Source organism: Cylas formicarius, unplaced genomic scaffold (assembly GCF_029955315.1).
Source record: "Cylas formicarius isolate icCylForm1 unplaced genomic scaffold, icCylForm1.1 PGA_scaffold_8__14_contigs__length_24414737, whole genome shotgun sequence".
Classification (NCBI taxonomy): Eukaryota; Metazoa; Arthropoda; class Insecta; order Coleoptera; family Brentidae; genus Cylas; species Cylas formicarius.
The window spans coordinates 8,978,616-9,001,561 of NW_026844361.1; the positions used below are offsets into that span (position 1 = coordinate 8,978,616).

General features: G+C 35.2%; 2 protein-coding genes across 4 annotated transcripts in view; one reads left to right on the forward strand and one right to left on the reverse strand.

Moving 5' to 3' along the window:
• The window catches only part of LOC132706666 (lachesin-like), a 358,621-nt gene that overhangs the window by 328,062 nt on the left and 7,613 nt on the right, over positions 1-22,946 (reverse strand). The window lies entirely within an intron of this gene.
• On the forward strand, positions 13,369-14,378 carry LOC132706698 (uncharacterized). Its single transcript, XM_060678175.1, has 5 exons — positions 13,369-13,424; positions 13,499-13,571; positions 13,627-13,772; positions 13,843-14,030; positions 14,082-14,378. Exons 2-5 carry the CDS (start codon positions 13,515-13,517, stop codon positions 14,282-14,284), a joined length of 594 nt encoding a protein of 197 aa, XP_060534158.1. The 5' UTR covers positions 13,369-13,424; positions 13,499-13,514; the 3' UTR covers positions 14,285-14,378.

Genomic DNA, 22,946 nt, shown 5'->3' on the forward strand with positions numbered 1-22,946 from the left:
AAGTTCAATAAAGGAGAGATATTTAAATCTAAATGATCGTTAAGCAATACATTTGAATGTTTTGTTTGTTTGTTTGTTAATCTCCATTGCCTTCAATAAATTTAATTTTCTGCTTTTTGTGGCTATATGTAAAATGTCAAAATTGTCGTCAAAAATGTGTTTTTCTGTTTTTTTTGTGTAGCATAATTAGAATCCAGACTATTGTTTCTAAACGCTCTTTTAAGTTCGTTAATGCGTTTCTTGGAGGATCTACCTGTTTGTCCAATATAAATTTTAGGACAAGATTCGCATTTCAACCTGTAGACACCTGATTTTTTGAGATTTTGGACATTTCGTTTTATTGTTTTTGAAATATTTTCCTATTGTGTTCTTAGTTCTGAAAGCTATTTTTAAACCACATTTTGACAAATGTTTTGAAACTTTTTCACTAGGTTCTCCTATGTATGTAATTGTTTTAAATTTTTTTGTATTCTGTATGAGGTTTCAGATAAATAGAGTTTACTGTTGTCTGGATTTGTTTTTTATTTATAATTTTATCTATAATGGACGGATTGTAGCCGTTGTTCAGTGCAATCTGTTTAATGATATTAAGTTCTTTGTTGTAATTTTCTGTTGAGAGCGGCGTATTAAGAAGTCTGTGTATGAAAGAGTTAAATGCAGCCATTTTGTGTGTATAAGGGTGATTTGAGCTGTTATGTATGACTGTGTCCATGGGTGAAGGTTTATGATATATTGAAAAATCTAATTTGTGTTGCGCTTTCGTAATAGTTAAGTCTAAAAAATTAATAGAGGTCGGAACTGCCAAAAAGGCATTAACGCGACAACTAACCCTCTAGCGGGATCGGAATTGCCAAAAAGACACTAACGCGAAAAATTAACCCTCTAACGGGGTCAGCGTGCCGAAAGGGCACTGTGACGTCATAAAAATAACGACGGGTGCGAATACACAGCTACACCTCACGTTCAACACAGGTAACATTACATTACACCTGTAATTAGCGACAAGTGTCACCTACACCTAACGGTTGACACAGTTCGGGTGACATTACACCTACACCTGTAATTTGCGACAGGTGAGACACCTTACTTCTTCAGCTGCTACGACCCCTTCTGGAGGGATGATGGTCACCTAGATATCATCCCCGGTCACAGTTAAGTGTATAGATAACTAATCCTGTTCAATCTAAACTAGTTGCCGTTTGGACGTTCCTTTTCGGAACTCCTACGTCCAAGAAAATACTATTCGATAAGCGTTAAATCGGAATAAACGGGCAAAACAAGGGGGTAAAATGCGGCATTATACGGCATCGAGTGGGCTGATTAATGAATTCCCAAACAAAAGTTGAGTGCGGGGCCGTTACGCAGTCCCATTTGAGCAGAAACGCGGAAACGATCAATCAAACCAAACGGTCCGATGCAAATCTTCGAGTTTGCGGTCGAAACTCTTGTATATACCGCGTATGTCGGTCCGCGTGCGCGCGTTTTCCTAAAAACTAATAAATCAAAAAGGGGGGGCCACTTGTTACTTGCCGGCTTTTGATTTATACGAGAGACCGCGGCTCGCCGCGTGTTCCCGAATCGCGAACAAAGTAGAACCCGTTAGTACGTAGCAGCCACCCACCGGTTCCGCGGGCAAAAAACATTAAAATTTCTATGCGGGCTGAAATTTATGCTAAACGCGCTGAATTTTATGCGCCGACGGAGATTGCGAATGCAGAAAACGTGGTCGTGTTTTTAGGATGCGGAAAAAAAGGAACTTTAAGATATACAAACAGCGAAAAAATCTGCGCTACGGAGTTGAATTATTGCTCCTAACGAAGAATAAACCCAAAAACTGATAAAACTACGATTGATAAAATACAGGAACGATGTCGTTATATTAATATGAAATACTTTGACATCAACAGAAGCACGCAACAAACTTGATAATAATAATAATAATAATAATAATAATAATAATAATAATAATAATAATAATAATAAAAATGCCGGGCGGAATCTACTTAACAATTGCTTATACAAGGAATTGTGGTAAGATACGAATAAATATGAGGAAGTATTAAAAAACATCTGAAAATAATAACGGATTTTCACACGAGATTATCAGAGTTAACAAACGTTAAAAAAGTTTTTAAAATTTTCCGGAAACATCCGAATTTTTTCGGGAAACAATAGGTAAAAACAAATATTTTTAAAAATCTGTTGATATACCTACCTATATTTATTTTGAATAAAGCATTAAAATGATTAAAAACCTGCTAAAAAAACATTTTATCATAAGTCAATTTCTTCACCCAAAAGAACGGGACTAAAAATATTGCGCAAAATATATACAGGAATTATTTAGGAAATATAGCTAATACGAGGAAATGTAGGAACATATTTTCCCCTATGGGCAAATATTTGTCCAAATTTTCTAGCAGTTCACTCATAAACTAGGCACTAAGGCTTAGTAATCTTAAAAATGTTGTGACAATTTATAATATGATAGGGTGGAATGGTAATTCAGGTTTTGCGTATAAGGACCAGTTTGGAAATTGGGTATATTTTTAAATGTACTTTGAATATTGCAAATGACAATGAACACTTGCACAATTTGAACGAATGCTTGGAAAACATGTTTGTATTCTTAGTTCTAATATTGAGACTATATGCAACAGTTCTGTAGGTCTCCATTATGATTTTAAATCTATAATTTTATAGTACAAATTGAATGAAATAACCTTCTAAGTTGCATGCAGAGCTAACAAGTTTCCTTAATTTTGTGATTCATTTTATAATATTTCTTTATTGCATGTAACATAATCGCAGACAGTAATAATTGCATTTTTTATATGCTCTCACTATCTGCAGCTGTTATACAACGACAAATAGTTAAAATATGGAGTTACATAGAAGTATTCTTAAAGATTTTGGAAGAAAATTTTGGATGTAACTTTTAAGATCATGGAAGCTTATTGTAGAGTTTGTTTATCTGAACTGCGAATCTTATGAAAACCCAGGTTTTTAATGACAGATTTAAATTCAATCAAATTCCTATTGAACCCATAATTCGGCGCGACGAATTAATTTTGAAAAATTTTCTATTTGTCTTACTACTAGCTCAGTAGAAATCATAGTTTTTTGCGCTACTACTTGCTGAGATTTTTCGAGAATAAATTCCATTACTGAGCACTACTAACACGAACATTTTTAAAGGTTTACACGCACCTGTCAAATTAACATTTTTTTATAATATTAAAACAGGTTGTGAAATAAGGGAATTAGGAATAAAACTACTCAAAAATATATTTCAGAAAGGTGCAGAGTAATAACACTGTATTAGGTAAGCGAATGACCTGACGATTAATCCACTTCCATTGTTTGGCGTGGCAAGTTTTATCTTTATCTAGTGCAGATAGAAAAACTCGGGTTTAGGTCAACTAATGAGTTTTGCCTATTGTTGTCATTATGACTCAAATGTATATATGCATGGACTAGACAAAATACTTGAAGTGTATATTAAACACTTGATTTCCAAGAATGTTAAGAATATGGTTTTAACATTTTAAAAACATTCATATTATAACAATGCAATAAGCTAACGACGGACTTAAAAAAACATTAAAAAACAAATAATTAATTAATAAAAAGTGCCTGGCACTTCGCAGGACCCATTGACTGTATAAATCATAATACGAGTATGGCATAGCGGACTAGCGAACGTATTCAATAAAGTAAAGTGGTTTTCTGGCACTGGTAAGCAAAATATTGTTTTTTCATACATGTTTGACACAATTTTTTAGGTGTGCTTTACGTTGCCGGATTCCGCCACCTGAATATAACGAACGAAAGTCGCCCCTAACCCAAATTTAAGTGGCACCCAGCGTTAAATGGCCCCTAAAAATGTTGGTGGAAACCATATGTATGAAATTGATATCTATAAATTGTGGGGACGCTAAGGGATCCAATATACCACCATCCATTACATAACTTACATCTAGAGCGTCGGTCGCATTTTCAGCAAAGTATCGGTAAAGTATGATTAAAATTGATACAAAATTTCGATTAATTCTCCTGAATTCATGGAAACGCCCACGGTATTTGACCTCGAAATGGCTTTTCGACCCCCGCGGCTATCGACGACAAAAATATTATTTTTCATTTACGTTTTGTTCGGTCACTTTTTTATGTCGTACCGGCGTGAAGTCGATGAGATTATCCCTAGAACCGAGCAGGCATATATACACTTTTGTCGGGTATTTTTCAATTTTTTTGAGCTCCGATGAACTTCCCACGTTCGCGAGGGCGAAGGGGCCCTTTGTGTTATTAAATTTTAATTTCCAAAAAATAAATAAAACGTATTCGTTGCTATTTATATAGACTTCGCTGCCCTGCAAGTTATGGGATTAATTAAAATTCAGAAAGCATGCGATAAGTAAACCGAAAACTTGCTCGCAACCTAAGATATTCCTAATTACTTTTCTGAAACTAAACGAAATTCATTTTTGCAAAAGTGTACGCGCTAGTAATTTTTTTCCGAGTGTCGGTAGGAATAGATCTTAGGAGACTGGTGCTTGATACTGAAATAATAATTAGCCCCGAAATATTTTTTTGTGGATATATCCGTTCTCAGTTCTCTGTAGACGTAACTTTCGGACAGTTAGGGGTAGTTTTGAAATGTTGCTCCTCTCTTACACTCTATCATCTTCACAAGATACTTTCTTTTTTTCAATTTTGCGCTGTTTCTTAAACAAGTAAGCATTCGAAATTTGAAGTTACCTACGTCAAACTTAGTGAGTACCCATAAATATGTGGGCCGCGACGAGTCGAGAAGCATTTTTAAAAATTCAATATCATTTATAGCGGTCCAAGGAAAATATTATTTCTCGAAAAACTGTCAAACGCAAAATTTTTTGAGTGTTGATTTAAGTGGTAATTTCGGTCACATGGTGATTGAAGCCGCATCAAGTGCAAAAACTTTTTTCTACTCCCGTCTGTAAAATACCTAATTACACACCGATCTAGCGTACGGGAAACGTCACGTTACCAGGTTAGTTTCGTTTCCCATGGATCCGAGCCACTTCGGACATTTCCGGGATTTTACCCCACGGGTTTGGGAGCAATCGGGTGTTTTCGGAGATATTTCCCACGCTTTGAGTTTTGACGTTTGTCAATTCTGAATGGTCATGTCAGTGACTGTATTCGTGTTGTTTTGCGAAACTGTACCCAAAAACTAACGGTCGTAGAAAAAGTATAGTATGCAACACGTTCGGTAAACTTTTTAAGTCACTCGTTTATTAAACACTCGTTCCGCTCGTGTCAAATAAACTCGTGAGTCGAATGCCGTTTACTGCACTTGTTGCATAATATACTATTGCATTTTAGGTTTCCTCTAGTATCATACAGTGTGTTCCAACTTGGAGTTTGAAATTTGGAAGGGGATGAGAATCTACCTTCCCACATTTCCTTGGTTTTCAAAATAATAAGCAACGCACGGTATCCTTGTTTTGCGAAAGCGGTTATTTCATTCTTCTGTTTCCTGTAACAGACCATACCGGTGAATTTGATGATAACTTTCGAGCGATTCGAGCTACGGGCTTCAAATTTGCCTCCTTCTTAACAATTGTCGGTCCTCAGCAGCCAGCAAAATATTTAGGTCGCCAGGGGACAAAGTAAGTGTCTGAAATTTCGAGTAATCCAGTTGGTATTAGGCAGTAAGTTAGAGTTTCGTCACCAGATTAAAACTGTACGAAATCAAAATTTCAGTTTTTTTTTTAATAACGAGGATGCACGAGATTCAGGGAGATAGAGTTTAGTCGAAAATGTACTCCGCTTATTTCGCGAGATCGACATGTTAATATTAAGATTACATATAATAATAATTATTATATAATTAATAATAGAATATAATAATTAATTAAAAATTATAATTAATATATACCGATCGGTCACTATTTGTCAAACATTTTGTACGTACTAGACCGGGCAGCAAATTGGTAGAGATTTTTTTGTGACCCAATGAAGCGGGCAAAATTGCAAAGTGAAACCTACATTTCCAACAGAACTGCATACTCGCACTGACAATGTGAAACTCGCGTCCCCATATTAAATTAACAAAAATAAATTTTGTTTTCGTAGGGGGCGGGAGGTGCATTTAACTATGTGAATTTTTCATCGCGCACAAAAGCAATATTGACAGTGCCCGTTTTTCCGAATATTAAAAATAAATAAAAACACGCCGCCGATCAGACGTATCGCAGGATAAATGTTTTTGCAGATTTAATAGCGATGTTGTGTTGTGGCGGTTTCCGGCAGTATTTTATTCTAAACGAGTTGCTCTACAAGCTCTGACAATAATGGTAAACTTGTTTCCAGTGATTACAATATGGAAATAAATGAAATAAATAATTGCAAATTACGTCAATGCAAAAATTATCCTGAACCTAAACTTCTCAGAGACTAGCTTTTCTATATTGTTTTTCTACTCCCGCAAGTAAAATGCCTAATTACACAAGATTTAGCCTGCGGGAAGCGTCACTTTACCACGTCAGTTTCGTTTCCCACGGATCTGACCCTCTTCGGACATTTCCGGGATTTTACCGCACGGGTTTGGGAGCAATCGGATGTTTTCGGAGTTTTACCGCACGGTTTGAATTTTGACGTTTGTCAATTCTGACGTTCATGTCAGTGCATATATTCGTGTCAATTTGCAAAAATGTACCCAAAAACTAATACACAGAAAAATGTTAGGCAATATATCAGACAAATTAATTACTACGTGTTATAAGCTACAATCAAAAAATTTAGTGGACTAGTCGGTAAGTAAATTGACATTTAAAATTTAAGTTTCTCACAAAAATTTTACGTACCGTTCACACGAACTTTAGTGTTTACACAGTTTTTATGTTAATATAGTAATAATATTAATATCTTAATTAATACTTTTTCCGATACCAGGATTATCCCTTCGACCTATTGTCAGCACCATTGGTTCTCTAACATATTCTCTAGCAAAATATCTAGCTTCCTTAATAAAACCTGAGTCGCGGTTAAGATTGTTAAGTTACTTATAGATTTCTATAGACTCTCGGATTTTTCGTTGGTAGAAGAATTGATTACGTGCAAGGATTTTAGTTTTATCGAATAAAATTTTATGTCCGGTTTCGTGATTGTGTTCGGCAACTGCTGATGAGTTTATTTGTCTTACAGTTGATATTATTCGTCCGGTCTCTCAAATGTATTCTTTGCTGCATATGCATGGAATGCTGCAAACTCCTCGCATCTCAAATGGAATTTTGTCTTTGACAGATCGAAGATGTTGAGAGATTTTTGGACAAGTGGTAAATCTGGTTTTGACGTTATATTTTTTAATAACTTTCGATATGTGGTCAGTGACGTTTTGTATCTAAGGAAGGACCACAGTGGCAAGTGTGGGATTGTTTTCGATTTAATTGCTATTGGAAGGTTGTGGTGAAGTGCATTTTGTGATGGAACGCTTAATATTTTGTGGAAATTATTAGAGAGAAGAGCAGGTGTTAGGTGTTTTAATTCTGGGTTCAATGATTCGGGCTGATAGTTTTACGGATTTTTTTACGGTCTGTGTGCGGAGGTTTTCTGTATACATAATGACCCAATGTTAGGTCTGATTTTCTATTGATAAGAATATCAAAGAATAGGAGGTTGTTAGTTTCTTTTTCAATGGTAAAACGTAGGTTAGGGTGTATAGAGTTTAAATGTCTAAAAAAATATACTAGGAATGTAATGCTTTTTATTTGTTCAATGAAGTGAAAGGAATTAAGTACGAAACTATCAGTTTTTGCAGTAAAGGGTTTTAATAAGGAAGTTAGATATTTTTCTAGAGAATATGTTGGAGAACCAATGTTGCTGATAATAGGTCGAAGGGAAAATCCTGGTTTGTGGATCTTTGGGGGTCCGTAGAGACGAGGAATTGTAGAGTCTTGAGGGGTGACAGATTTTTCCACAGAGTCGGATAGAGAAGAAGCCTAATGATAGATTTAAGGTTGCGTTCCATAGATGACGTAGGATCTTTTTCAAGTTGACGATATGATCCGTCTGTGAGAATATCTTGAATCTTTTTGCTGATGTTCATTTGTGTTCATGACCACTGTAACATTTCCTTTATCTACTTTAAGATAAAGATGTCGGGATTAGATTGTAGAGATTTTAATGCAATTGCAATGCGTTCAAGCTTTGCAATATTAGATTAAGGGGTTTTGATTTTTTGAAGGATTTTTGCGGTTTCAAATCGAATTTCATTAGCTGTTTGAGATGGTAGTCTATTTAGCACAGTTTCGACATTTGAAATGGTTTCCTATTTTGGGATAATACGTGGGGTAACGACAAAGTTGGAACCTTTTGAAAGAACTAATTTTTCCGTTTCCGAAAGTTGATACGATGATACAATTATCAGTGTTTGGTAGTTGAGAAAACTTTGATGGTTTCCTTAGAGAGGGAGTCTTAAGACTAAAACAAATAAACTCATCAGCAGTTGCCGAAATCAATTACAAAACCGGACATAAAATTTTATTCGATAAAACTAAAATTCTTGTACCAACGAAAAATCCGAGAGTCTATAGAAATTTATAAGCAACCTAACAATCTTAACCGCGACTTAAGTCTCTACCTGTCACCAACATGGGAGTCAATCATTGGTGATGACGGTGTTGATGCCCTTCATTTAGCTCCGTCCCCTCATACAATATAAAAGCAGGTACAGAGTGAAATACGAGCCAGTTTCAGTGAAGCTCTGAAGAAGCCAACAGAATGATTGGCGAAACGTTAGCTAGTTCGACTCAATAAAAAGTTTTATAAAAAATATTACAGCAGCCTGTCGAAGTTTCTTTAAAAAAAAACTTAATTAATATTAATATCTAGCTGAGATCAATTGTACGACTTTCAGATATCCATCAGTACAAAAAAAATAACAAAATTGAAGGTTAGGACCTATATTTTCTTGCTTATACGAATCTTAAAAATTTAATCCTCTTAAAAGCTCTATCCTTGGGCGATTTTTCTTCAAATTTCAGTCTTTTTCTTTAAATAAACTATTTAAAGATCAATTGTAAAAGTTAAATAAACAACATAACGTTTTAAAATTGTATTTATTCCGTTGTTTGTATGACATATCCAATAATAAAAAAATATAAACTAATAAATATTGTGTTTCAATGATACGAAATTTAGTAACCCGATAATCTGTTATTATTTTTAGTTTGTTAAATTGTGATTTTTTCGTGACGTTCGTAGAAAAAGTATAATATGCATCACATTTGGTAATAGTATATTATGCGGAGCGGTAAAAGGCATTTGACTCACCAGTTGCATACTATATTTTTCTACGACCGTTACTTTTTCGGTTACTTTTTACAGACAACACGAATACATTTACTGACATGACGGTTAGAATTTACAAACGTAAAAAATTCAAGCCGTGCAGTAAAATCTCGGAAAACATAGGATTGCTCCCAAAGCCGTGCGGTAAAATCCCGGAAATATCCGAAGTCGCTCGGATTCGCGGGAAACAAAACTGACCTGGTAAAGTGACGCTTCCCGCACGCTAGATCGGCATGTAATTGAGTATTTTACAGACGGAAGTAGAAAAATTCTTTATCTCACTCGTCAGTCAAATGCCGTTTACCGCACTTGTTGCATAATAAACTATTACGTAGAATCCACACAAATACAAAGTTTCGACGGTATTGACCAAGTCATTTAGGTTAGTATATGAATCGCTCGAACATTTATATATTTTTTGTAATTTATCGCACTGACTGATCATTATGAATTTTTTCAATATGGCAGATCGGTTGATAAGGGAGAACGGGTCATTTTTTTAGTGACGGAGATGCGTACTTATTAATTACAGTCGTCAATTGATCACAGCCAATAACAACGAAATGGGTTGACAATTAAATAACTTCAACTATATTTATTTTAGGTAATGACCCACGATTTGGGACATACTTGATGATGATGGTGATTAACGTATACTAACTTTAAAAATTGATTTTAATATATACGTTAGAACGTTGTAGTTAACAACTAACTGGTATCTAACATGCTACATAGTCGAACTTTTCGTATTATATTACCCTTTTATTTACAGTGCCGTGTAAAAACTAAAAGGAAACGTCTCCATGAAGCTGGGTATAGACGCCGATGAACTTTGTGCCAATTGACATGTGTATTTTTAGTTTGCAGAAGGAAATCGTTGTACGTATACGCAAAAGCAGTCAAAAGTCGAAAGAACTGAGTGTAAATGGCGAAAAAAGAACAATAAGTTCCTCGTCAAATCAACGTACTACATCGATCCTTTCCGTGTTCGTGAAAAATAAAAATTGATCGCAATATAAAATCTCTACCTCTCTCAAGAGAAATTTTCTTTCTACGAGAGACATGCTATTAAACACCATATCACTCTAAGAGAAGAGTAAAGCAACATCATCAACTACTCCGTATAATGGAGGCGCACATGCAGGGTGTGTGAAAGAGGAGTAAACTCCAATTCTCTTTTCTTAGCACTGCACTTTCTCGAAAGTACAGGACTTTTCTACAGAAGGGAGTTAAAAATGTGAGAGCAAAATGGATTAAAAAATTGTTGTGCAGCGCCCTGGTCATTAGCACAGGGACGTACCGCAGATAGAATAGGATAATAATACAATCGCGTCATCGCTTCTGGCATAAAAAAATAACATGTTTCTCTCTTTCCAGGGTAACCCAAGATGTTCAGAAGAAACTCGCGTGAAAGGGATTTTGAGTTAAATAGGATTAAATTTTATGTGGCTTATTCAAAACCCCCTTTATACGGGGAGGTCTCAAAAACGGAACGTAATTCGAGTTCTATTGCAATCCTCAGGGGCACCATAGGAAAACAAAGGAAAATTACGGAGGTTCGCTGGTCCCATTTGTTCCGGCCGCGTATTTTTAATCGCAAACGGCGGCGGTAATTCAATATGGGGACGCATTTGCGTCCGATGGCCCGTACTAACTAAATTGCACATAAATTTTCCATTTTCATACGTAACAAAATCGCATTCGGAAAAACTGCATGTCGGCCGTCGCCCTCCCCCCCACGCCCGTGACCCGACGGCCCCGCTTCCCCCGGTCCGGCTTTAATATACATAATACAAAAATAACAACAATCCGGCTCGCGCAATACGGGCGCTATAAATCCAGCAGCCGTAGCGACAAATTGCGTAATCCCTGAATAAATTCCCGAACGTGTCAACAAGTTTAATGGTGACATATTTATCCGGGGGGTGGGGGACCATTACTCATCGTCCGCGCCCCGTTTTCTACAATATAAATAACAATAAACATTTAATTCAGTTTGCTTCCCGAAACGTCCAAAGCGGAACAGCATTACGTCATCTGTTACTCCGTAATACGGGTGGTTATGAACATTTATTTATTTGTGATACTAAATCAACCTGACAAGTTACAAACCCAACCGCTAGGTGCAGCCTGACAAAAGTTAAAGTAATGAAAATGTCTCTCACCTATCTCACACTTAAGAAAATATTTAGCCATAGAATAACGTCGAAAATAAGTTGCTTAAGGTTCAAAATGAAGTCTTGATATCGCTGTGTCATTATGCACCCCCTGCAATGTACGAAAATTAGCTAGTTTAATTTACCGGTCAGTTTTCTTTTGCTTTGTTTGTAAAAACGATATATATATATATATATATATATATATATATATATATATATATATATATATATATATATATATATATATATATATATATATATATATATTCAATTTTTCGGGAATTATACTTTTCGACAATAATTTCTTTACTGGTTTAAAAGAGATGAAATATAAATACATTGAGTAAATGGGAGTAATTTTTGAAATAGTAATGCGCGGTGTAGGCAGAAAAAATGTGTGCAATGAAATATATTGAACAGAGTAACTAGTGTAAAGTCTGTTCATAGATGTAATAAAGTAACTGATACGAATTAAGGAAAGACCCGTACAAGCTGTAAGAATGAAATATGGCCGCTTAGAAATTAATTATTTGGAGTTTTGTTAGGAAAGATACTAAACAATATTTTTTTATTTATGTGTGTATTTCTGTTTAAATCTAAAATAAAATTACAAATTATTAACTACTTAAATTACTTAAAATTATTCACGTAATATATCAGTATCACTATCGCTATCATCGGAGACAGAGAAAGTCCGTTTGGAATCCAACCATCTTTAGAGCCAGTATGCAAAATACCTCTTTACCTCTTTTACAATTATCAGTTGAGTCAACCCAACCCTTTTCCGGGGCATCATAAGTGTCGAACCAGGTTTCATCCAAGTAAATAATTGGCCTTTGTTGTTTTCTGTAAATCCTAATATTTTCTAGATATTCCAGTCGTTATTTCTGGGTTCTAAAAGATTCCATTAAAAAAAAACTAACCATAACTTGCCTTTTGTCAATTTTTTTAAATCTAAAACCCAAGTGTTGAGTACACTTCCATAAGGTAGTTCTGCCACATTTAACACCGGTTTCATTTTTTTCAAGCCTCCTAATTAAGATATCTAATATAAGCACGCTTTGTTCCTCATATAACTGGTAAATTTTACGTCGTATTAGATCTTGATGACTTTCATCTACACTCAGGAAAATGTCAACATCGCTTCTTTTTTTCCTCGCTGAAATGGGGTTATTCACAATTTTCCATACAGTTGATGTTGGAATTTTCGTCAATGTTTCCGTTTCTTCTAAAGATGCTTGCTTGCTGGCACCAAGTGAGAGTCAAGTAAACATTGTTTATAACTTCCTTAGTCTTAGTGTTTTCTACATTTCGGCAGGCGCATCTCCTGAGATACACTAGACCCGCACATATTTTGCATAATTCGCACACGCTGTATTACACACGAAATAAAAATGATTACTAATAAACTTAAACCAAGTACTATACCAAACCAAAGAATATTAAACACAGGTAGGTATAAAATTATTTTCTATTACGGACCACAATTTTACCTGAATTTAAATTCCGAAACTTTAGGTAATAATCTTGTTGCATTGTATGTTAATGACCACCCTTGGATAATCCCATTCAAAGCAATTGGTCACTTTCTTATATCTATGAACAGACAGACCATAATGAAAATATAATCCCTATAGACAATATCCGAAAAAGATATATAGGATATTATTTAGGTATATTAAGTTGCAAGTTACTCTTTAGAATGAAAAGAAAACAGAATCTTCTTAATAGTATATTATGCAACAAGTATGGTAAACGGCATTTGAGTAACGAGTTTATTTGGCACGAGCAGAGTGCAGTGGAGCGAATCTGTCGTCATCATATAAAAAGAAACTAACATCGAACGCGCTACCAAATAAAGTCAAATGATTTTGTAAAGTCAGGATATATCACATCAATTCGTGCAGCCCCATCAACAGACTCAAATTGGTAATTTTGGACCATCTTTTTAGGAGAAATTTTAGAACAAAAGCTTCTAAGTCCGTGAAATAACTCTATTATAGGGAACCCGGCAACAAAATGAAAGAGATTGGACCGGTTGTCAACGTCAAATCCCCGGAAATGACGTTAAAATTGGTAAGCGACGTTTTCGAATACCTAGAAGAAAACTACAACCATTTTTGAATTGCAGCCTGCGGAGTTGAGATACTGCGTGTACAAACATCCCAACTCCACGACATACCGGTACGTGTGTTTCGAGCGTGAGATCTGTTGCCGTCGAGGAAATGGCTGTTGCCCGATGGGTCCAGCTCGCTATCTCCAGTCTTGGACTTTTTGGTAAGCACTGCTGGGCCTTTTGGTAAGGCTTCTACATCTCTCGAGTCGTTTTATAGACCGCCGGTTATAGGTTGTGCGTTTTGTTCGCCTTTGTGACGGTCTATTTGATCTGCTGGTACTGCAAGAAGATAGAAAAGGCTCGACAAATCATCAGGAATAACAACAGGGTGGCCGTTGCTTCTGGAAGGGCCGATCCCACGGGTCGTGCCGCCGGAGTGGACAGGGTGTTGGAAAACCTTATAAGGAACTATCGAAATCGTTGGTAGAGGCGAAGTTCTATGATGCACATGTCGAACTGGTCGCTTTCAGAACTGTTATCGGAGAATTCCCGAGATTCGACTCCTGTCGGCGCTAAAGATCCTCCTCCGGAATACACCGAAGCGGTGACGATGGCCAAACCGCCAGACGAAAACCGTTTGAATGAAAAACCAGCTACCGAGTGCGTGGTGGCGGAAACAAAAGATGAAGAGGCCGCTCCCAGTTACGAGCAGGCTGTAAAAATTTGCAAATAAATGTTTTCCCCTTTGGGCTTAGGAAAATAATGTAGGCACTTCCTACAACACGGTAGCTGTAATTTTCCCATCTTGTCTTTTTTCAAAACAATTTAAATAGACACATTTTTTAAATGGTAAATGTGTTGATTGTTTTGCGAATTCATTGGTTATAAAACTATTCGGCGTACAATTAGACGTCCAACTCTTTCACAATGGACAACCATCGCTGAAAGAAAGGTGGGAGAAACGAAAGATGTGCTCGTTCAAATTTCTGGTTTGACATTTTCGTAAGGAACTCGTTTTATGTTCTTGAAAATTTTTCAGTACCAAAAATAGATCTAGTTGTGTTATAGCAGAGCACGCAATAAATGGTCATGACTTGGTGACCCTATCATAACCATAAGGCCTTTTACCCTCAATAAATCCAACAATAAACCAATAAAAAGCCGCTCTACAGGGAGGTATACTACAGTACAGGGAGGTATTTTTATTTTAGCATTTTAGTACTGTGGACACGTTAATGGTGTTACGGTAACTATATGTTATGTTTAGAACGTGGGTTAAAAAAATTTTGAAAACGGGATGGAGGAAAGTAACGAACCAAAAACAAATGTCATTTGAATATGTTCTGCAAGAGTATCGTTTTGTGGGTATATAAAGGTAAAATTTATATAATTCTTACATTTTTATCTTTATTATCGGACCACGTATCTAAATGTAGAAGTTTACTATAACATTCATCAAACTTTAACATATAACATTCATATTATTTGTGTAAAGATAGCTTGATTTCCATATATTACAAATATAAATAATATAAAATTATGTTATTGATTAATAATAATAATAATCAGTAATGTTAGATAAATAACAAATATATAGACAATAACAAACAACGAATACTTATTAAAAGGTATCACAAGAAAAAAAATTCTTGCATTTGAATTTTGTTTGGCTAGCTATTTCCTTGGGTTCGATGGGCAATTATTATAAATTTTTATCGTCAGAACAAAAGGACTATTTCATGTAAGAGGCAGTCGGTATTTAGGTATTTGTATGTTAGCATTCGGTCTTAAATTGCACTGAATATCTGAGATCTGAATATCTAAGTTTCTTGAGAGCATATAAAGATTAGAGTTGCTTTTTACATAAGTGGCATAATCGAGTATGTACATACTAGAAAGTGTCAAGTGTGTTGTGGAAATAGGTCTCGATATGAAGAATTCCACTGCTTAAACAGTAAAGTCCGTAAAATGCGTTTCTGCATCGTAAAGACTTGCTCCGCACGTCGGGAACCTCCCCAACAAATCAAGGCGTAGTTAAAACAGGAATGGACATAAGAAAATAATACATTTTTACCAAGACAAAAGAAACCTGATATTGGAGCCTCCACATGAGAAAGCAATAAACAGAAAGTTTTTTAAGAATGTGATCCATCTGTTCGAACCAGGAGAGTCTCGAGTCTTCATAAACTCCGAGGAATTTTACAACACTTTTTTGTTGAATTGTGCTTTCATTGAAGCGTACTAATAAACCCTCATTTAAATCCCGTATTGAAAAGGCGATCATCTGAGTTTTACATTCATTTAGTATCAATTTATTAATTTCTGTATAATGTTTCATTTGCTCAACATTTGTCTTGGTTGCAATGTTAAGTTGCGCAGACGATGGTGCGGAAAGGATGGAAACTGCATCATCCGCAAAAAGGGAAAAATAAGTATGGGGGAAATAAGAAAACACATCATTTATAAGCACTATAAACAATCCACTGATCTAGAGTCAGAGATGTATTCAAATCCTAAGGTATCTCGCAATTTGACCAACTGCGTACGACTCCTAAGAAAAGACCAATTTAAGGCGTTACCTCTAATGCCTTATTAACAAAGCTTGTCCACTAAACTATCAACATCGACCAAGTCAAATGCTCTTTGTAGATCGAACAAAACGCACGCTGTTTGCTACCTTTGTTCTAACTTGCAATGAATATGCATTTTAAAGTCGTGATTGCAGTGGAAAACAGATAGGCGTGCTACAGCTCAGTAATTTAAAATAATTGTTGCACCGTTTTTTTATAGAGTGGTGTGATTAACGCATTTTTTGGAATGCTGAGAAAGGATCCACAAAAAAAGGAATAATTAATGAGAATAATTGTAATATAGTTTCGATCACATGCCTTAACTCCGCGCAGGGAATGCCGCCCGAACCTGCTGAATATTTCTTAGTGACTGACCATATTACATTACTAACTTCTGTATATAACTATGGACTTAAATACATACCGTCTGCAAGGCCTACATCTGGAGAAATCGTATTTTTTATCAGGCGAACACATATTTTTCAAACTATTGACTCAATCGACTAAAAAATTGTTAAAAAAATTTGATATTAGTATCATTTTCCCAGTCCATATCAATAAAAAAATCCGGTATTTTTGTGACACATTTTATTTCATTGTTACTTGCAAAAAATCGAATTTTTCGAAAGTATCTACGCTCGTATAAAAATTTTATGTCTCGGTTACTCGGTACAGAAATGTTCAGCGCAAAAAACAAATTGTGTTTGTCCGTTCTCCGTTCTCCGTTCTCGTCTATTGGTTTTTCCTGAATAACTTGCGAACCATTGGAGCTCCAAAATTGAAATTCGCCTCCTTTTTAACCTTCCACAAGATACATAAGCTTTTAAGAAATGGCCTCGATTCGACGCCGGCATCCGTCTTTCTCGCGATTTTCGACGGTTTTTTGAAAATTGCGGAGCTGGGGGTTCGGAAAGTATTTTAAAAAAATTAAAAATCACGTGTGCAAGGGTCTACAAAAAATACCAAAAAAACTGAAAAATGGGTCCCCCTATTACTGAAAATTGGAAATAATTTAAAATCCGTGTTTTAGATGTCAGTTTCTATTACATCACACTATAGCTCGTATAGACAGCTAAAACTTTTGTATTTAAGGTTTTTAAGTTTTGTACAGGGTGTTCACGATATTCCGCGTTATATAAGAAATGTGTCCTAAAATTGGACTTTAGACTTGGCAGAAAAGTAGAAGTCCGGACCCGCATTTAGACTCTATAAATTGGAAGCAATAAAATAACGCAAGGTATTTTCTTTTAATTTTTATTTTTTTCTAGTTAATTTGGCTTCCTGGAAAACATCTTTTCCTCCAAACCATTCATCCGATTGGAAAAATTTTACAACCATAATACGTGGGAGATCCGGCGCTATAACTTTTGTTTCACGCATTTTTTCGATTACATACAAGGTGTTTATAGACAAAAATCTAAAAGACCCTGAAAATTGTTCTTTTAGAGAGTAAATTATTAACCGTAAAACAAAAATCGTACCAAAAATAGCTTATCCGTTCAAACAATATTAAAGGGGCTACAATTTTTGTATTGATGACTTTCATCTTTCACGTACGCTGTTCGAGATACTTGAAAAAATCCATCAGAGAATCGCAATATCACTCACTCAATCTAGACGCGATGATGTCATTTAGTATTACGGTATACTGCAGGGTTTCAGAATAGAGGTATTTTCTCGAAAACTATTTATCCTATTGAAAAAATTCATATACCGGGAAACTTTTACTTGCGGCATTTCTTTATTATGTACAGGGCGTGTCGGTGATTTGTAAAAAAAAACAAAGAGAAGCTATGAAAAGTGAGATAATTTCGTTTAAACAGTATCGAAAATTGTGTCGAAAGAGAGTTTCAAGTTTCGTCTATCATACAGGGTGCACGAGATATTTGAAAATATTTCATTTGAAATCGCTATTATTGCCATGACTTCGAAGTTCGGCAAGTCATGAAAGTCGCTTTATACAGGAGCACGACAGAAAAACAATCCGTTCTTCTAAGACAAGAGACTGCGAAGAGGTTTTTTTGGAAGAAATGTGAGTTTCGTTTTCGATCAGAAATTTTTTTAATTCAGAAATAGTTGTTAGGTCTAAACTTAAATTTAAGGGTAAATATGACGACACCATTCGGCATCAGTATTGAAGGGTAATAAGCCTAATCTGCTACACGTAAAAAAGTCAACCAAGAAACGCACTATAATTCGTATTTAAATTGCGTGTGTGGCAATTTTAGGGATTTTTATTAAAGTATGTTGGGATAATTTTTAGGCACTACTACTACTCAGGTACGTGCTTAAGTGTTTTGCCGAAAATCATTACTAATTAATAATCACTATCATCACATCATCATCATTTCAGAAACCCCTTTTCAATTTTTTTTATATCATCAGTGAAAGACGGTGCTAATCGGCGGTTAATTACATTTTTCTTGATCCGTGGTACCTTTGCTTTATATTTAATACCTCTATGATTTTAATCATTTCCAGAGTTATTCGGAGCGGACACCAGCAACATTAAAATAGTGATGTTTAAATATATAATACCCTGACTACGGATGGAAAAATGTGATGACACTATATTCCGGGATATCATCCGTCTTCCAGTCGGAGTTTAACGAGCGAACCGAGGATGATATCCCGGAATATAGCGTCATCATATATATATATATATATATATATATATATATATATATATATATATATATATATATATATATATATATATATATATATATATATATATATATATATATATATATATATATATAAAACTAGTGCTCGCCAAGCTCTCGTGGAAGGCCTGTCAACTGCCATTAAGGTGCCTTCGGGAAAAGGGAAGAGACTAATAATCGTCCACATTGGAGGCGAAGAGGGATTGTTAAAAGGTTTGCTAAGCTTTCAGTTGTATCATACGGGAGATTACTACTAGAAATATGTTCCGCCTGATTGCGTAGTCGTTATTGATAACGAAAGCTATCATTCATGACGCATACAGAAGACTCCAACTTCATTTCGGAAAAACAACATTGTTTTCGAAAAATTGTCGCTGTGCGGGGCAACTTCATACGCGTACAGCTGCGAACAACTGTTTTTCTATCGTGCTCCTGCAGACCACAATATAACTTTCGCAAAATCGATGCGATTTTATTACGCATACACCCTGTATAAAGCGTTTTTCACGTATCGCCCAATTTCAAAGTCACAACAAACGTAGGTAAATATAAAAAATTGTACAAGTAATAACGATTTCTCTCGTATTTCTCCAAGTATCTCGCGCACCCTCTATGATAAACGACACCTGAAACTCTCTCGATACAGTTTGCGATACTGCTTAAAACAAATTATCCCATTTTTTATAGTTTTTCATTTATGGCTAATAACTTGAACACGACAACGGCAATTTTCAACGTCTTTTTGATTTTTCACCCATAATCGACACACCCTGTACCTAATTGGACAATTGCCGGAAATAGAGGTTATAGACCTGGATCTCCCACGTTTCCTCGTTCAAGAATGTTTTTTTTCCAACAGAGTAAATGGGTTTATTATTTATTTATTATTATTATAAATTATTTTCTCTGAAACTATGCAGTTCGCCATAATAATCAATGACGTCATCGAGTCTAGACCGAGCCCGCGGATTAGTGATTTTTTCAAATATTTCGAGCAGCGTATGTGGTAGCAGAAAATCGTGAATACAGAATTGTAGCCCTTGATGCGACCTATAACACTGTTTGAACCGATTAGTCATATTTTTTTACGAATTTTGATTTACGGTTAATAATTTACTCATGAGAAGAACAATTTTCAAGGTCTTTTAGATTTTTGTATACAACTAAAACACCCTGTCTATAATTGAAAAAAGTTATAGCCACGGATCTCCTCCGTTTCACCGTTTCAAAATTTTGCCGATGGGGTGAACCGTTATGGAGAAAAACTTGAAATAACCAAAAAAAATTCAAATTTAAAACAAAAATACGTGGTGATATTTGTTTGGACCCAATTTCGACTGTTTAAATGTGGAGACAGAATTTTACTTCTCTGTTAAATTTGAAGATGACATCTCCAAATGTAGGACACATTTCTTATATAACCCGGAATATCGGGAACACCTTGTACAATAGGTGAAAACCTTAAATTCAAAAGTTTTAGCTGCCTATAAGGGCAATATCGTCATGTAAAAAAAACTAACATCTGAAACACAGTCTTTTAGGTAAAGCCGATTTTCAATGATAGGGGGACCCATTTTTCAGTTTTTTTTTAATACATTCTTGAAAAATTATCAGGATTAAAAGTTTATGGAGTGAAACCTTCTGCGCCTTTTCGTTCTAGAAATTTTTTGGTTGCGTTAACGGTTTCGCAGAAATGATTTTTTTCTTAGACCCTTGCAAACGGGATTTTTGCTAGATCAAACGCTATTTGCTTGGCAAATTTGAAGTCGTTAGCTTCAAATTTCGGATACTTATCGTGTTTCATAACAAAGTTCAAAAAACAGTCGAAAATCGAAAAAAAAAGGACGCCGAAGCTTGACCGCAGCCATTTTTATATATCTTATGTACCCCGTAGTTATAAACGCTTTAATACTGTAAACTGCTGAGTAAAGGTTCCCATACATATTATATTACTTGTTTCTCAAAGCGTCAGCAATTTGTCTGTATAAAACCACGGTGCGAACCACGTCGCTAGCTTTTTTGTCATCTCGCTTGAATAAAGTTTTTTAAAAAATCAAATTCGTTTTCCACGACGAAAACTGGCGCAGTCGGTAGGATTTCCGTGAAACAAGCATTCCAAAATCGACACTGTTTGGTCTCTCTCAAGAGTTTATTCGCGAAATCCGAACAACACAAAAAACTGTTCAAGTGGGTGCAAAGTGCTCAATTGGCCAGGGGAAGGAACAAGCATCGTCCACAACCCTATTGGTGCGAAATAAGGAACAAAAATCGTCCGAATTTCCCCAGGGAAGAGACAAGCATCGCTCATCCTATTGGAAAACTAGATTAAGAAACGAAACAACCAGGAATGAAAATCGTCGTTCTCTCACTGTTAATGTAAGTTTTTCTTTTGTAAATATTTTTCTGATTCAAACTGGAAAGATTAATTTCTCGTTTTGAAACGTTAGAGTTAAAACCTAGAGTAGCTTCTGTCGATAATTTTAATACATCATCTGATTCCGATTCCGATTCTGACATTAATTTAAACACAATGCCGGATACGGTGAATCTTCAATTAGTTAGGTACCAAGCGGATAACATCCCTCATTTCGACGGCAATCCTAAACAAATAAATCGTTTTATTAGAATCTGCGAAAATTTTCTAACTAATCATCAAAATGTAAATAACCCAAATGCATCAATAAATGTTTGTTTAATAGATACAATAATTAGTAAATTAATTGGTAGAGCAGCTGATTTAATAGCTTCTCGTTCTGAACTCGATAGTTGGTTAAAAATTAAAACAGCCCTTCTGGCAACGTTCTCCGATCAAAGATCAGTTGATTGTCTTTTACAGGATATAATTTCAATGAAACCCAATAGTAGCGAAAGTGCGCATAATTTTGGTTTACGCTTGCAAGATGCCCGCAGTATTTTATTTTCAAAAATTAACTCTACATGCGAAGATATCAATATAAAAACTCTAAAAATTATCCAATTTGAAGATCTAATTTTAAAAACATTTATAAACGGTCTTAATTACCATATGCAGTTAGTTGTACGTTTAAGAAATCCAAAATCTCTCGAAGAAGCCATGTCGTTCTCGTTAGAAGAAGAAAATTTTATCGCTTATAAAAATCGTGTTGATATTTCAACCAAAACTACACCTGTTGCAATGCAAAATAAGCCAAAAACTCTATTAGGTCAATACCCAATTAATTACCCATTAGCTTCACAAAATTTTACTAGCCCATTTCAACCGCCAACAATTCGACCAAGTTTTAATAATTTTAACCTCCCGAGATTTCAAAATAATTTCCAAACAAGACCTTATTTTCAGAATATTCCAAGACCAAATTTCCAAAATAATCAAAGACAAAACTTCCCGAATATTCAAAGAATTAACCCGATGATCCAAAGACATCAATTTAATCCAAGACCTTACCCATTTATGCAAAGACCTATGCATTCAATTACAAGACCGATGTTTAATCAATATAACCAAAATCCAACCCCAAAATTTGACAAACCGGAACCTATGGATACTTCATCAGGCAATACCCGTATAAATCAAATTCAACCAAATAAAAATTACTATCTAGCAAAAGAGATTGACAATCAATCCACAACCCCCCAAGCTAATTCAAACAACGAAATATCAAATTTTGAAAGTGAAAATCCTTATGATTTTTATTATCACGAATATCCCATCCTTGAAGAACAATACACCTACGACACAAATTATGATACACAAGAATTTTCCGATCAAATATATCAATTAGACGAAAATAACTACTGTTATAATGAACAGGACGGAAATTTTCAGGAAACTCCGAATACAAGCAACCAAACTTAACGCAAAATTTTCCCCAAAACTACACTTCAATATATGTTAATAATTATAATCATTCTGATTTACCAATAGTTTATTTTCCTGAACTTGATGCTCAATTTCTATTAGATACAGGTAGCGCGAAAAGTTTTATAAATCCACAGTTAGCTTACAAATATTACCCAGACTTTATAAATATTGAAAATTTTTCAGTAATGTCAGCTCATGCAACATCCGTTCATAATGAAGTAATGACAATACCATTATTTCCTTCTTTTAATTGTCCTGATCAACAACATAAATTCTATCTTTTTAACTTTTCCCCAAAATTTGATGGACTTATAGGAG

What these genes read in the sequence shown, in the direction of transcription:
- LOC132706698 (XM_060678175.1), top strand. Translation starts at nt 13,515, where the DNA reads ATGAAAGAGATTGGACCGGTTGTCAACGTCAAATCCCCGGAAATGACG. An exon ending in CTCCAGTCTTGGACTTTTTG is followed by an intron (nt 13,773 to 13,842) that starts GTAAGCACTGCT and finishes CGCCGGTTATAG; the next exon opens with GTTGTGCGTTTTGTTCGCCT. An exon ending in TATAAGGAACTATCGAAATC is followed by an intron (nt 14,031 to 14,081) that starts GTTGGTAGAGGC and finishes GGTCGCTTTCAG; the next exon opens with AACTGTTATCGGAGAATTCC.